At 40.0% G+C, this 15,213-nt stretch overlaps 1 protein-coding gene across 1 annotated transcript in view; it reads left to right on the top strand.

The window, feature by feature from the left end:
* Window positions 1-15,213, top strand: part of Gabrg3 (gamma-aminobutyric acid type A receptor subunit gamma3) — a 612,827-nt gene that overhangs the window by 410 nt on the left and 597,204 nt on the right. The window contains exon 2 of the mRNA XM_045146493.1: window positions 6,003-6,151. Within this exon, the coding sequence (XP_045002428.1) occupies window positions 6,003-6,151 (149 nt within the window). The remainder of the gene's footprint in view (window positions 1-6,002; window positions 6,152-15,213) is intronic.

Genomic DNA, 15,213 nt, shown 5'->3' with positions numbered 1-15,213 from the left:
GGTTTTGCAAAGCGAAAATATGAGACATGTCTTTACATACTCCTTATCCCCACCACAGATATACCCACCTGGAGAATGAGGACACCACACACACACACACACACACACACACACACACACACACACGGACACTCTTAATCAGTTCACCTATCACTGCAAATTTTCAGGTCCCAGGAATTCTTATTTCTTAGGTGCCCAGTATAATCAGACTAGAGAAATTCATGGGCTGGAGACAGGTGGAGGAGGACTGGAGCCAGGGATGGGGGCAGCAAAGAGCCCTGCTTCTCTGAATGGGTTCCCTTTAGGGTCCTACACACACACACCCCTATCCCCATACAGGCAGTACGTTGTCGTTGAGGGGAAAAGTGTCTGCCTAAAATCGTCAGAAATTACCTCACTGTAAATACTCTTAATCTTCCAGCCAGAGAACAGAAACTTAGAAACACTCCAGGGAGAGGTGAGGAGGGCTCATGAGACTAGAGGGGCTGGCATCAGAAGGGTTAAAGCCTGTTGCCATAAACACAGCTGGGCACTTGAGGATGGTCTTTTGTGACTGGAGCTCTAGCTGGAGCCTGCAGACTACCCTGGTCTCTGGAAATCAGAACAGCTCCTGCTGCTTTCCCTACCCTCAGTCCTGTTCCCAGAACGTTCCTGTCGACACTTGTCAATTTCCTGGATCTGCCAGAAGGCATCCATCCGCACAGGTCACAGGCAGCTGCCAAGTAGTCTTGGTTTTCATTCATGTTTGGAAAGTGTCAAGGAACTAGGAAGACATCCTAATACAATCTCAAAAATTGTGGAGGAGTCTCAGGTCCTCACTCCATCATCCCTATCCAAGAAACTTGTCCTAAGGAAAGAAAGTGCCCGTATCTCACCCTCTAAAACATGCCTTTGCTAAATTGAGTGCGTGAAAGGCCGTCTCCACTGGAGACTCCTGGCTCGCTGAGGAAGCAGAGCTCCTTGGATCTCTCCAAAAAGTTTCTTCCTATCCAAAGATGGGGAGGGCAGAGAAGTGGAGAAACGGCTTTCAAGGGCCATTCTGCTGGGAAGGATCTCTGCTCAGAGGCAAACCCACAGTTCAGGATTAGGTAACCAATTTTTAGATCTGCAGAGACTTAGAAAGCAGGAAGGACAGCTACTAGCTCCCTCATTATCTGTGTGCTCTGTGAGAATATGCCCGTGTCTGCCTTGGAGCATTCTGGTTTCTGGGGATTCCCAGTGCAAATAACATCACCTGGGGTTCCTCATCCTTTCAGCCAAGGTACCTGCACTGATTATAATGTGTGCTCGGTCTGGGTGTTCAGTCTTGGCAATTAGGATTGCATATCAATTAAATTATTAGTTATTTTGTTTTTCTGTGTCACTCCTTGGAAAGGATGTTTGTTCCTTAATGGGTTCACAGACATGTAAGACATCCGGTGCTCAGTGTTATCCTTCAAGACTGGTATTAGCTCAGGAAGCATTTTCACCTGCATTCTACACCAGCCTTCCTGGTGTGGAAGCTGCTAGAAAAGGTTCTGATATACGTGCCTAATAGTTCTGTAATGTGGAGCACATATCCACCCTGACACCCATGGGTGGGATTACTACACGGTAAAATGCGCTGTACCACACCCAGACCTTGATGAGGCTTTGAGGGTGTTTAGCTCCTTTCTGAGGCTCAGGGTTTCCTTTCCATGTTTAAAAATACTTTGGGCTTTGCGTCTGTTCTTGTGGATGAGGAGGAGAAGGTGTAAGGAATGAAAATAATGCCTGAGGGCTGAGCATTTGCTTGACAATGACAGTATATCACTGAGTTTTTTTTAAAGGAAAAGCTAATTGCAGTGATGTTGTTTAGTATCCAGCAATCCTTGTAACAGGCTGCTCAAAAAGGTTATACATAACCCACTTAACAATTTGAAGAAAATAAAACGTTCTGCCTCATCCACTTTCTAGGGGTCCCCTGAGGTGAGGTTTGGGTTTCCTGGGGCAGGGATCTTCCTGGGGAGGTTGGTGGTGTGACATTAGCAACCCCAGGGTTACTTTCATCTGCTACTCCGCTGGTAGAAGCACAATGCTGGAAGCTGAAGGACCCAAAGCAGCCAGCCTCTGGGCCTCTGCCTAGGTCAGGCCTCCAGCTGCAGAGCCAGGGATCCAGCTGCCCTTCCTGTTGGACTGGGAAAACACTCCTGCTTTCCTTCCCTTCCTGACCCATCCCCTGGCTCTGGCCACCAGGGAAGAAGCTTATGCAATTTTGGGAAAACCCTCCCACCACCACTAGAGGGAGAATGAGGCTCATTAAGCTACCTGCCATCGAAGTAGCTCAAAGTAACTTTCAGAAGGACTTGGTGAGCGAGCTGCATATACAGACAGTGACTGTTGAGCAGTTGAGGACCACCATTTTGTAGTGGTGGCCATTGGAAGGGGAGAGGAAGAGAAAATAAGAGGAAAAGAGGCAGTCATACCACACAGTGGTTGGAGTGCAGAGTTCTGAGAATGCTCTTCAGGATTCTGCTGTGAGGAGCTGCCCATTTCCACAGTCCACGGACAGTTTTGCTGATGGTTTGTCAGGTCTTGTGGGCCACACTTGGATCTCAGCCATCCAAATGCTACTCGTGGCTCTTTGTTTTCTTTACTTTTGCAAGGTGATAAATTAACATTCCACATATTGGTCCTAACAACATAAAATAGCACCCAAAGTTCTATAATAGCATTTGTAAAAACATAGGTTTATCAATAATGAAATGAAGCATATCAATTATTGAGTGAATTTCTCAAATGCTAGATATATATTTTTTTGATCATGAATGTTCATTATGGATAAAAATCTCTAGTAATTTGTGATTTGTGTTAATGATTTTTTTTGGCTTCTAGCCAATACCATTCAAGAAGTAGAATTACAGTTTAGGATCAGTTTTTAAAAAACTTAAGTAGAAAAGTGTTTCTGAAAGATTTGTACTCACCATCAGACCCCCATGTACATATGATAATTAGTTTTTTACATCTGTGCATTCACATTTGCAGATTCAACCAACTATTGGGTTAAAATATTGGAAAAATTTTGTCAAGTATGTGCAGACTTTCGTAATGTTATCCCCTGGGCCATACATACATAGCAGTTACATTGTACTAGTCACTGAGAGATTATCTATAATATCTGTGAAAATGATGTACCAGCACTACACGGTTTATATGAGGACATGTGAATTTGGGACTTTGGTATCTAGTGGGGTTCTGGTGCTACAGAGTTTGAGAGTGATGGGTCTGTCTTGATCCAGATGTCCTAGACTTGAGCAGCTGAGGCTCTTGAGTTCATGTTGTATGCTGAAGAAGATTTAAGAATGCAGAAGTGATGCAGAGGGCAAAAGTAGATTTGTTTAGGAAAAATGAAAGAATGAGAGAGGAGGTTTCTTGGGACTGTGACTATAAAGGTGAAGAAGCAACAACACATCCAGGCAAACATGGTGAGAATCTCCATCTGCATTCAAAATGAGAAAGAAAGATAAAAAGAAAAGCTATGTTTTCTGAGTTAGAACTCAAAAAGTCAGGCAGGCTCCTCAGTGGGAGTTTCAGAGCAACTTGTACCAAGCAAGGGGCTTTTTGGAGGGGTAATATGTTATTTCTTTAAGGGAATAAGTATTCCTCCCACCGGGAATGATTGACAGGCTCCACCCAAGACCAGAAGAGCTTGTTCCTTTGGTGAGAAGGGAGTGGCTCTTCCCACTCAAATGTAGGAATCCTTCATGACTCTAAGTCCAATGTCTACCTTCCTATAACACTGGGACCCTTCCAGACAATAACTACAATAAATAAGGAAGTCTGACCATCTCTTTTGTCTGAGCTTATTAACTCTCATCAGAAAGGCTTATGCATATAATAGTTATATATATATATATATTATATTATAATTATATATTATATATTTCTGAAGATTCAAATGAAATGAAATGAATTTTAAAATGTTTATACTTTTCATTTATTTGATTTTAGTTTCCAGAAACTGACATTCCAGTAGCACAAGTGCCCTGTGTGGCATTGACATTTTGCTTTGTGTCTGGGAATGAGCAAATATGAGCTCATACCCAATCAGTACAAATCTACCTCAATGTGAGTTCCAACTCTTGGTGGGTTTTTTTGGTCTGTTTTGTTCTCTTTGATTAGAGAAACATCATCAAGACATGCACACTGATAAACTAGAGTAGAAGTTTACTTATTTTTTACAGTAATACTGGGGCCAGTGTCAGTCTACCTGTAACTGCTGCTTCAAGGTAGAAAGTGGCCAAGTAGTCCTGTTTCTGAAGGGTCACTCAGAAAACCTGCTTGTTGGCTTGAGGCCTCCCCAGTGGAGAACTTGTGTCAGATGTATTACTCCCCAGGGGAGGCTGTGGAGCTCAGCACTGAAGGACTCAAGTTGTCTAAGCACTCCTTGGGAGCCACTTCTTAAAACCCAGATTGTCAAGGACTTAGAAAAATGTTGATTCTTAATGTCTGCACTAGCTTCTTAAGCAAGAGTTGAATTGATTCAGGTTGACCAAAGCATGTCAATCGCCAGAGGACGTTCATCTGTCACAAACTAACACTGTGCTAGCTGTCCCCTACCTCACAAGGAGCCCAGGCCACAAGGGAAGCAGAGTCAAACATTCTCAAAATAAGTCCTTTTCTGCAGAAGCAGTTCTACCTTTGGGTAACTGTGTTGGTGAGGTTTGGAAACAAAGAACTATATACAAGTATACGTAACAATTTTATTTGTTATAAAAAATACTCAAGGGCTGGAGAGATGGCTTAGCGGTTAAGCGCTTGCCTGTGAAGCCTAAGGACCCCGGTTCGAGGCTCGGTTCCCCAGGTCCCACGTTAGCCAGATGCACAATGGGGCGCACGCATCTGGAGTTCGTTTGCAGAGGCTGGAAGCCCTGGCGCGCCCATTCTCTCTCTCTCCCTCTATCTGTCTTTCTCTCTGTGTCTGTTGCTCTCAAATAAATAAATAAATAAAAATTAAAAAAAAATTAAAAAAAATACTCAAGCTGGGTGTGGTGGTGCATGCCTTTAATCCCAGCACTTGGGAGGCAGAGGTAGGAGGATAGCTGTGAGTTCGAGGCCACCCTGAGACTACATAGTGAGTTCCAGGTCAGCTTGAGCTAGAGTGAGACCCTACCTTAAAAAAAAAAAACAAAAAAAAAACCTTCAAAACAGGGACTGGAGAGATTGCTCAGTGGTTAATGCACTTGTCTGAGAAGCCAAGCAACCAGGGTTTGATGTCCCAGTACCCAGTAAAGCCAAATGCACAAAGTGGCATATGCGTCTGGAGTTTGTTTGCAGTGGTTAGAAGCTCTAATACTCCCATTTTCTCTCTATACTTGAAAATAAATTTTTAAAAATGTAACCAAATTGAGGGCTAGAAATACAGCTTAGCAATTAAGGTGCTTGCCTGAAAAACCAAAGGACCCAGGTTCGATTTCCCAGTACATATGCATGCACCTGGAGTTCATTTGCAGTGGCTAGAGGTCCTGCTGTCCTCATTCTCTCTGTCAGTACCTCCCTCTTTCTCTCTATTAAATAAAATAAAATAAATAATATTTTTAAAAAGCTTGAAACAGTATTCCTCAATAGCTAAATGGACTGATTAACTGGTACATGCACACACCATAGAGCATGCTCTGAAGTTTTTACCTTGAACTTGAGAGGTTATTAAGGTGAATCCAAGATCATCTTATTGCCTGCTGGCTAATTTAGCATGAGTTTACTTATTGGTGTGTTTCTAGTTTGAGTTGAACAGGTAATGATCTTGTGGCATTTAATGAAAAGCTTATGTCAAGTGCTGTTGCACTCTTCCTCATGAATTCTGTCTAATATGTGTTTCACTTTATTTATTTATTCATATATATATTTTTAAGGTAACGTGGATGGTTACATTAAGGATAATGGGCACTGCCTACCCATGTCATTGTCACTTTAAATGTACAAACAAGATATTTTCTGAAGCCAATACTGCAACTTATATGCCACATTATATGTTATAACTGCAGGTCAAGAAAGGTGGAAGAGGAGGAATATGAAGATTCTTCATCTAACCAAAAGTGGGTCTTGGCACCAAAGTCCCAAGACACTGATGTGACTCTGATTCTCAACAAGTTGCTGAGAGAATATGACAAAAAGCTGAGGCCAGATATTGGAAGTGAGTGTTGTTTGTTATTTCAATACAATATATACTACAGAGATACACATTTAGAGTTACTATATTTGAATTATTATAAATCCACAGTGTTGCTAACATAGTACAGAGAAATCTTTTGTGCTCAACACACAGCATATGGTAACAAGCCAGACTCGTTTATGGTTTGTGTGTAGTTCCAAGTCATTTCATCACATGTCAGTGTGTTATGTTCACTGCAGTTAAGATCCAGTAGTAGTCGATGACTCCTGCTTGCTGTCCTTTGATAGTCACAGCCAACTCCTTCCCGCCAATTCCCTACATCAACCACTAATGTGTGCTGTAATTCTGTGTTTGTGTCATTTTGACTATGTTATGTGACTTTCTGAAGTAGGTACCACCCTTCTGTGAGCCAGGGAGGCCCTGGCATGTGCGGGTAGCTTGCAACTTCTCATGGCTGAGTAGTCTTTTACAGAGTGCATGTGCTACAGTTTCTCTTTCCACTCGACTATTGAGGAACATTCTGGTTATTTCCAGTATTTGTTATTACAAATAAAATGATTTTGTACATTTGAATACAGTTTTTTCTGTGGCCATAGATTTTATTCTATCAAATAAGTACACAGGAATAGGATTGGTGGGCTACAGGGTGGATAAATGTTTAATTTCTTTCAATTAAAATTAATATTTTAATAAAATAAATTTACCTAGAACAGTAGATATGCTTAATGTAAAGCAAGTTATAAATACTTAAATTGTTAGTGCCTTTCATGGTACTCAAACAACTGAATGTTTTTATTTAAAATATTTTAAAATAATTATTAATATTTAAAAATAATTTTTATTTGTGTGTGTATGTGTGTGTGTGTGTGTGTGTGTGTGTGTGTGTACATACTAAGGTCTCTTGGCTTCTGTGTGGGTCATGAGGAATTGAACCCAGGTCAGCTGGTTTGAAAACAAGTGATTTTATCTGCTTAACCATCTCCCAACCCCAATAACTCTTGACTTTAAAAAAAATTTTTTTTGTTGATTTTTATTTATTTGAGAGTGACAGAGAAAGAGGCAAATAGAGAGAAATAGAGAGAATGGGCATGCCAGGGCCTCCAACCACTGCAAGTGAACTCCAGACATGTGCGCCCCCTTGTGCATCTGGCTAAGTTGGGTCCTGGGGAATCAAGCCTTGAACTGGGGTCCTTAGGCTTCACAGGCAAGCGCTTAACCACTAAGTCATCTCTCCAACCCAACTCCTGACTTTTTTTAGTTAAAACTAAAATGTTATTAAAAGAACTACATATTTATTAAAATATAAACAATCATTAAACTATTTGCTCTCATTTATTTTCTCTCCTCCCTTATCCTCCTCTACTGAATCCTTACTTATTCCCTCTTCTATATTGATGTCTTTTTTTCCTCCTGTACCACCCATGACTTTTTGGTGGGTCCATTATTATACAGATCATGTGCAGGTAACTACAGCTGCTGCCACATCATGAGTTACAACTATTTTATGTCTGGGAGACAGTGTTCCAAGCCCTCTTCTCCATCCTTTGACCTTATACTCTTTCCTCTGCCTCATCGGCTATAGTCCCTGCACCATTGGAGGGTGTGGCAGAGATGCCTTACTAAGTTCTGAACATTTAGCTGTCACTCTCAGCACTCTGATGAGTTTGAATTCTCTCCAGCAGTCATTCTCATACAAAAAAATAGCACTAATATATAAGCATAAACATGAATATTTAGAGGGCAGTTTGGTAGCATAGTATATCCGTGTAGCCAAACGGCAATAGTAATTCCCCCCTATCCCCCCTTCCCGCACACACACTCCAGGGCTTGTGACCTTCCCAGACAGGCTTTTGACTACATTTTCAGTATTAAGCATGAATTACTTCCCATGGTGCAAGTCTTAAGTATAATTAGAGAGCATTTTGATATCCCCCAAACAAAGATGCTACTGTTTTTCTACTGAGCACATACTGCATAAGTGTCTAGTTGCTTAACTTGCAAAGTCCACTGCTGACTAAGATCTGATGACTTTTCCTGCCCAGCAGGCTGGCTAGCCCTTTCTAAAACTATGACAGCTACTCAGCAGGAAGGAAGCTTCCATATCAGCTCTAGCTTCATTTCTTGGTGTCTTTCAACAAAAGCATGTGGTGTCTTTAGCAATAGGGTCTTACTGTCTGATCTGATGAGTGATCAACACCTTTGACCATAGCCTGTATTATTTTGGGGACCTCCATGAACAGCAATTCACTGAGAGCTAGCCTAAACCTGACACTGATACTTTTTCTATAACAATCTAAGGCTTCTGGTAACAGCATTGATGCAAGCAATTGAAATTAACTTTTTAACTGAGATAAAAATATTAAAATTTTATGTATTTTTAAGGTGCTATTTGGTATTTTGTTTTGTTTTGAGGTAGAGTCTTACTCTAGCCTAGGCTGACCTGGAACTCACTCTGTAGTCCCAGACTGGCCTTGAACTCAACGATTTCTTCTTTCCTCTGCTTCCCAAGTGCTGGCATTAAAAGCATGTGCCACCAGGCCTGGCATATTTGACATTTTGATACAGCTAGATACAGTGTAACATTTAAAGCTGGATAAACTTACCTATCTTCTCAAACATTTCTCATTTCTCTTGGTGAAACATTCAATGTCCTCTTGCCTTTGGAAATAAGAGAGTACATCTTTTGTAATCTACAATCATCCTAAGATGCAAAAGCATACTCCACCTTTAAATTCTCACCTGTTTAGATCTCAGTACCTGATGACCATCCTTTATCCATATCTCTTCCTCTGTTCTCTCCATGCCCTCAGGTATCTATTATCTTACTTTCAAATTCACCTTTCATGGAACTATCAAACTTTTCCAAAGTGGCTGTACATTTTCTGTTCCTACCAGCAGTAGTGGAGCTTGTTTCTCTGTGTCCTCACCAATTGGAATTGTGATGATCTGTTATTTTAGCTGCACTAATAATTCTATATTTTATGAGTTGATGTCCATTGTTGCCTTAATTTGCATTTCCCGGATTGTCAGTGACATTGAGCTCTATACATATCCTCATTATCTTCTTTGCCCTTTTATAAGTTCAATTATCTGCTCTTATTTTATTTTTTCCCACTGAGTATTGAGAGTTCTGTGTTCATTCTAGATATAAGTCTACCAGATCTGTAGCTTGTCTTTTCATCCTCTCAAAAGGATTTTTCCAGGGGAAATATTTTAATATGCATGAAGTCTCATTGATTGCTCTCCTTTTCTGGGCAGGCTTAGAGTAATGTCTGAGATCTGCTTATGAAACTGTAGTTCCTGGGCATTTTATCCTAAAGGTTTTGTGATTTTATACCTTATGAGTCATTATCTTGCCTGAGCTAATTTTTATATGCAATCAAATTGTGGGCTTTTGATGTAGCTTTCCCTCCAGCCCCATGGTTCTTCATTTCCCATAGGATGAGTTGTTGAAACTGTTACATTTATGCAGTTGTCAAAATAAAACAGTTGGCTTGAGTATGTATGTTTCCTCTGAGTTCTCTAGTATGTTCTGTGAATCTGAGTCTGTTAATCCCACATGTTTTTTTTTTTTTTTTTTTTTTTTTTGGTTTTGTTTGTTTGTCTTTTCTTATAGTGCTGGGGATTGAAGCCAGGGCCTTTCATATACTAGGCATCCACTCTAAACTGATTGAAATCCTCATTCCTCCTCATAATTTTGCTTATTGCAAATGTATAGTAGGTATTGAAATTAGAGTAATCCAATCTCTTTATTTGTATATTAACACTCTATGAAATCATATATTTGTTTTTCCACATAAATTTTTGAGTCATTTTGTTTATATCTACAGAAAATCTTGCTAAAACTATGTTGGGAATAGTGTTAAGCTTATACATCAATTTGGAAAGAACCAAATATCTTATCTCTGTTGAGTGTTCCAATCCATGAATACATAGTGTCTTAGTGTCATATTTACTTAGATCTTTTTATTACTCACATCAGTTATTTGTAGCAGCTAAAAAGAGTCCTGAAAATATTTTATTTCACTAAAACCCAAGCATTTTATATTTTGGAGTGGCTATAAGTGGTATGTATTTTCAGATTTGCATGTCTTTCCTGTATCCATTGCTCATATACAGATACATCTGATTTTAGCAAGTTGATATTTTGTCCTCTAATGTTGAAATTTTAGGAGTTTTATGAGTATCCACCAATCTATGTCCAGCTTTACATGGGTTTTGGGAATCAAATTTGGGCCAGCAGGCTTTGTAAACAAGTACGTTTAACCACTGAACCATTTACCCAATCTTCGGTCCATTTAGTTTCAGTCATCAAGTGTGTGCATGTAGAATTGTTCATGGTTCTTCCATAACATCTCCTGAGTGCCTGCAGGGCCAGTAGCAGCACCTTACTGTACTGGCACCTTATGCCATCTTCTTTTTTGTCTTTATTAGTTTCCTATAGGTTTGTTACATTGACCTCAAGGAGCAAAATTTTGTTTCCCTCTATATTTTTTTGTTTTCCCATTTCAGTTACATTAAAATTTTCTCTTTATTTTATTTCGCTTGTTTTGGGCTTATTTTAATTTTTTTTCCTTGAAGTGAAACTTATGTTTTGGTTTGACATTAGTTTTTAGTAAGCATTGTTGTTCTAAAGAGCTTTCTCAAAACTGTTTTAACTTCATTCCACAAATTTGGACATGTTATCTTATTTTCGTTTACTTCAGCATATTTTTTTTTTGGGTGTCTTGTTCTTTGTTTGTTTGTTTTTGCTTTCCTTGAGATTTTCAAAATTTAACCTATGGATTGAATTTTAGAAGGGTCTTTTGCCAGGTGCCAGATGTGCTGGCACATGCCTTTAGTACTAGCGCACAGGAAGCTAGGGTAGATGCATTGCGGTGAATTCAAAGCCAGTCTGTGGTTACAGTGTGAGTTGCAGGTTAGCCTGAGATAGAATGAGACCTTGGTGACTGGAGAACACACTCCATATTGGTTCACTTATTTCAGTTTATTAATGTTGGATTTTGGGTCTAGGATATACTGAATGTTTCTGGAGTGCTTGGGAAGTATGTGTGTTTTGTTGATGTTGGGTAGAATTTTATGTTGCTAGAGGTGTTGAGTCCTTATATAGCCTTGCTTATTTTCTGTCTAGTTTTCTATTGGTTGTTTTGATGGATTCATAATGGATAGATTGAAAAATAGATTCTGATCCAAGAAAAGGATGTTGTGCTTAGCCACTAGAGAAGTACTGCCTGAAGTTGTAGGCACAGGCTTACCTTGTCCTCATGGTGAGAGTGCTTTGTGGTAGCTGTGGTTTGTTTGTAGAAGTCCCAGCTGTGTTTGTTTCTTCCTCATGGGGTGCTGCTTCACATGCATCCCAGCAACTTTTCACCATTTACATGACCTTAACCACACTGTCCCTCCAGTTTTCTCAGTCCAAGACTCTAGTTTTTCTGTAATTGAGCCTATATCTACCCTGAGTCTAATAGGCATAGACTTTCCTAGTACTTACAGTAAGTTAGGAAGAACTTATAAAAGTATTTATCCATTGAGGTACTAGAGGCATTCTATCAGATTCCTGTGCCTTGATGGCCTCTCCTATGCAATGACTGAAACCAACCACCATTCCCCAAATCCATCCTGCTTTAAAAGTATTTCTCCAGCAAGAAATGCATCTGAATTACCAATGCCCAAGAATCATCAATTCAGTGACCATCACAATTAACCCATTATCATTTTGTAAAAATCTACTCAGTAAGAGGACATGCAACAATTCTGGATTTACATGGAAAGAGATGATTTAGCAAACATTGCGGGGATGGAGTGATGGCTTTTGCTTGCAAAGTTTATTGGCCAGGGTTCAATTCCCAAGGACCCACATAAAGCCAGACACACAAAGTGCTGTGTATGGCTGCATTTCCTCCTCTCCTCTCCTCTCCTCTCCTCTCCTCTCCTCTCCTCTCCTCTCCTCTCCTCTCCTCTCCTCTCCTCTCCTCTCCTCTCCTCTCCTCTCCTCTCCTCTCCTCTCCTCTCCTCTCCTCTCCTTTCCTCCCCCTCCCTTCCTCTCCTCCCCTCTCCTCCCCTCCTCCCCTCTCCTCTCCTCCCCTCACATCCTGTCTTCTTTTTTCTGCTTCCATTTTGCTTTCTCTTTGCATGCAAATAAATGAAAAAATACTAAAAAAGGAAACTAAAATACTAAAAAAGAAAACATTTCCTCACTGCTGATCAGAACCTGTGCTCAACCTCAGAACAAAGATAAACAGGTATCATTTCTCATACTTCCTGGAAGGTGCAGCTGGATTCATGCTTAGCATGTGCTACTCAGGAGCCAGGCATGCACCCTTCCCCCAGCCCATACCATGACAACACATGCATCCTTTGAGGTGGAAAAATGTGGGCAAAGTTAGCTTCTACTTCAGATCTCTGAGTCTACCACAAGATCAAGTAGCTAGTGTGTTTCTCACAGGAAATCGAAGGCAAATCTATTCAAAAGCACACAGCACAACATTTGGAAGGCAAATAATATGTTTCTCTCATATTCAACAGACAAGCAAATTTCACAGTTTCAAACATTCTATAGTGATTCCCACTTGTCCATGAAGGATAGGCCTTCATGCCCTGGTGGGTGCCAGAAGCTGCAGATAGTATATACAAATTATAATTTTAATTAAATGTACATTCTTATGACATACCTTATAAATTAAGGCACAGCAAATAAATAATAACTAAAAAGATAGAAAACTAAAAGAACATATTGTAATAAAAGTTATATAAATATACTCTCTCAAATCATCTTATAGGAATGTATTCACCTAATTATGGATAGTGGTTGAACATAGGAAACTACAACCATGGAAAGAGAGACTATGGGTTAAGAAGCAATATGCATTTTCCCACTGTATACATATAAACTGTGAATTATCCAAGCAAAACAGAATAGGCACACACTTAGCATGAGAACTTCTTTCAAAGGCGGCAACTCTACAAAAGCATTCTGCAGTTTGTTCTTATAAGTCATTATCACACAGGAAAAGATCTCTGTGATTCCTTATGAAAGGGATTTTATGAGAGGACTATCACTAGGGAGGATTCTTCTCTTTCATTTCCCATTTAATGTTTCACGTGGACATGTCCCTGATCACTGGGGCAGCAGTGTCCTGATAAAATTCACTCTCCTGTGACACCTCAGGATACATTTTCCTATCTCATCTGAATACTAGTATCTGACTGACAGAATCCAGAAACTGGCTAGGATTCAATTAGAGAATAGCCCTTCTGGTAAAAGATATTGGATTTTACAACATTCTCTTTCATGGTTTATAGAGGTTCTGCTTTAAGGGTAAATTTCTCATAAAAATCAGAATTGCTTTTCTTTTCTCATAACCTTTTATATTTAGCTTATTTTTCCCTCAGAAACCACCATATTTTCTCAAGCACCATATGGTGAATTTCTATTTACATGAAATACATGTGTATGGTAACCATTAGATTCATGGAATTGCCAGTCATTTTGATCACCTCCCTCCACACTCCTCTCCTGCACACAGCCACTTCATATATCCTGTAACACAGACCCCTTCACACTTTGTTCTGCTGCTGGTGAAGCAAGGGAAGGGGATATCCAGATAGCATATAAGAGCCAAAATGGGTGCTACTACTGTGGAGTAAGTTAAGCCTATTCCACTTGAAACTCTTTGACAGTACTACTTTGATTCTAGGATAAAATTCAAGTCATTTAAAATGATACAGAGGCAACCCATCACCTGTCTTTGTCCATATGTATTTCCGTGGCTGGGTGCTCTGCTTCTTACGGTAAGAGATCCCAGCCTACACCTCACTTCTCTAATCTGGACCTTGCTGCTGGTACTTCCTTAGTCCCATTCTCCATTTATGTGCTAAGCTCTCTTGTACATTCCCCAGGTCTTCATCTTACCTCCTAGGAGGATGTTCCCTGCAGGTCCTGCCACTCTTTCGCCTCCCTAGTCTCTCCCCTGATTCTTTTTTCTAGCATTCATCTTTAGGGGGCATTCTTGAGTCTGATGCCTTAGACCACTCTGCCTTCCTGATAGCATTCATCTTTAAAGTAGTGTTACTAAATTTTCAAGGACTACCTTGGTCATTTGATGTGTCCACATGACACCATCTCCACAGCATGTCTCATGATTCACAGCTGAGAATTGGTTTCTGTTTTGAGGACACAGTTCTCAATTGCCAACTATAGATGACTATGGCACATTATTGTCTCCTAATATGCATATTCCGCTTAGACCCAGTATCTAGAAATACATAAAGTGACCCACTACCATTGTTGTCAATGATAAAGGGACAGATACAGACTTGCTTTCCTGTGTGTAGTCCTGTGATTGGTTTCCTTAGCACAAATTGTGTTCATTGTGTTATAAAAGTACTGAATTCTTCCTGAGTTATTATTTATCTTCACTAAATTATGGGTATTATCTGTTTTTTTCTCTCTTGCTGCACCATTCTTCATTTTAAGTAATGCTAAGCCACATCCTCTTCTGGCTTCTGGTCATATATGATGCCACTTGTCTGGGGAGTAGATCTTGTCATGTGAGTTGGGAAAGGCTGGAGGAGTACTCATATTCTAATAAGAAACTTTTGGAAAAGAAGGGAAATGAATGGAGTGAGTTTCTCTTCTTAGAGAGAAAGTTGAACCATTTCTAAGTATAGATTATTAGAGAACACACACTTCAGCCTTTTGCTGTTGTTATTTGCTTTTTGTTTTCAGTTTTTGGAGGTAGGGTCTCACTCTAGCCCAGTCTGACCTGGAATTCACTATGTAGTCTCAGGGTGGCCTCGAACTCATGGTGATCCTCCTACCTCTGCCTCCCGAGTGCTGTCACCCAATGCCATTATGAGCATGTTGTGAACAAGGAAAAGTTGTTTTGTCATCCTATGTAATGGCACAGAAAATGTATAGAAATAACCATAAGCTCATTGAATTCAGACAAAAGACCAAGTAGTTTTCTGTTCATCAGGTCTATGGATAGAGAGCTTACTGCTTTGTTCATAGTTTGCAAGCATTTAGCATATCTGAACTTCTTTCCCTAGAATTTTCTTAAGTGTATTTTCACAGATGAGTT

The sequence above is a fragment of the Jaculus jaculus genome, chromosome 3, assembly GCF_020740685.1.
Source record: "Jaculus jaculus isolate mJacJac1 chromosome 3, mJacJac1.mat.Y.cur, whole genome shotgun sequence".
In the NCBI taxonomy this organism is placed as follows: Eukaryota; Metazoa; Chordata; class Mammalia; order Rodentia; family Dipodidae; genus Jaculus; species Jaculus jaculus.
The sequence above is the reverse complement of the archived record's forward strand: the minus strand, read 5'-3'. Positions and strand labels throughout refer to the sequence as shown.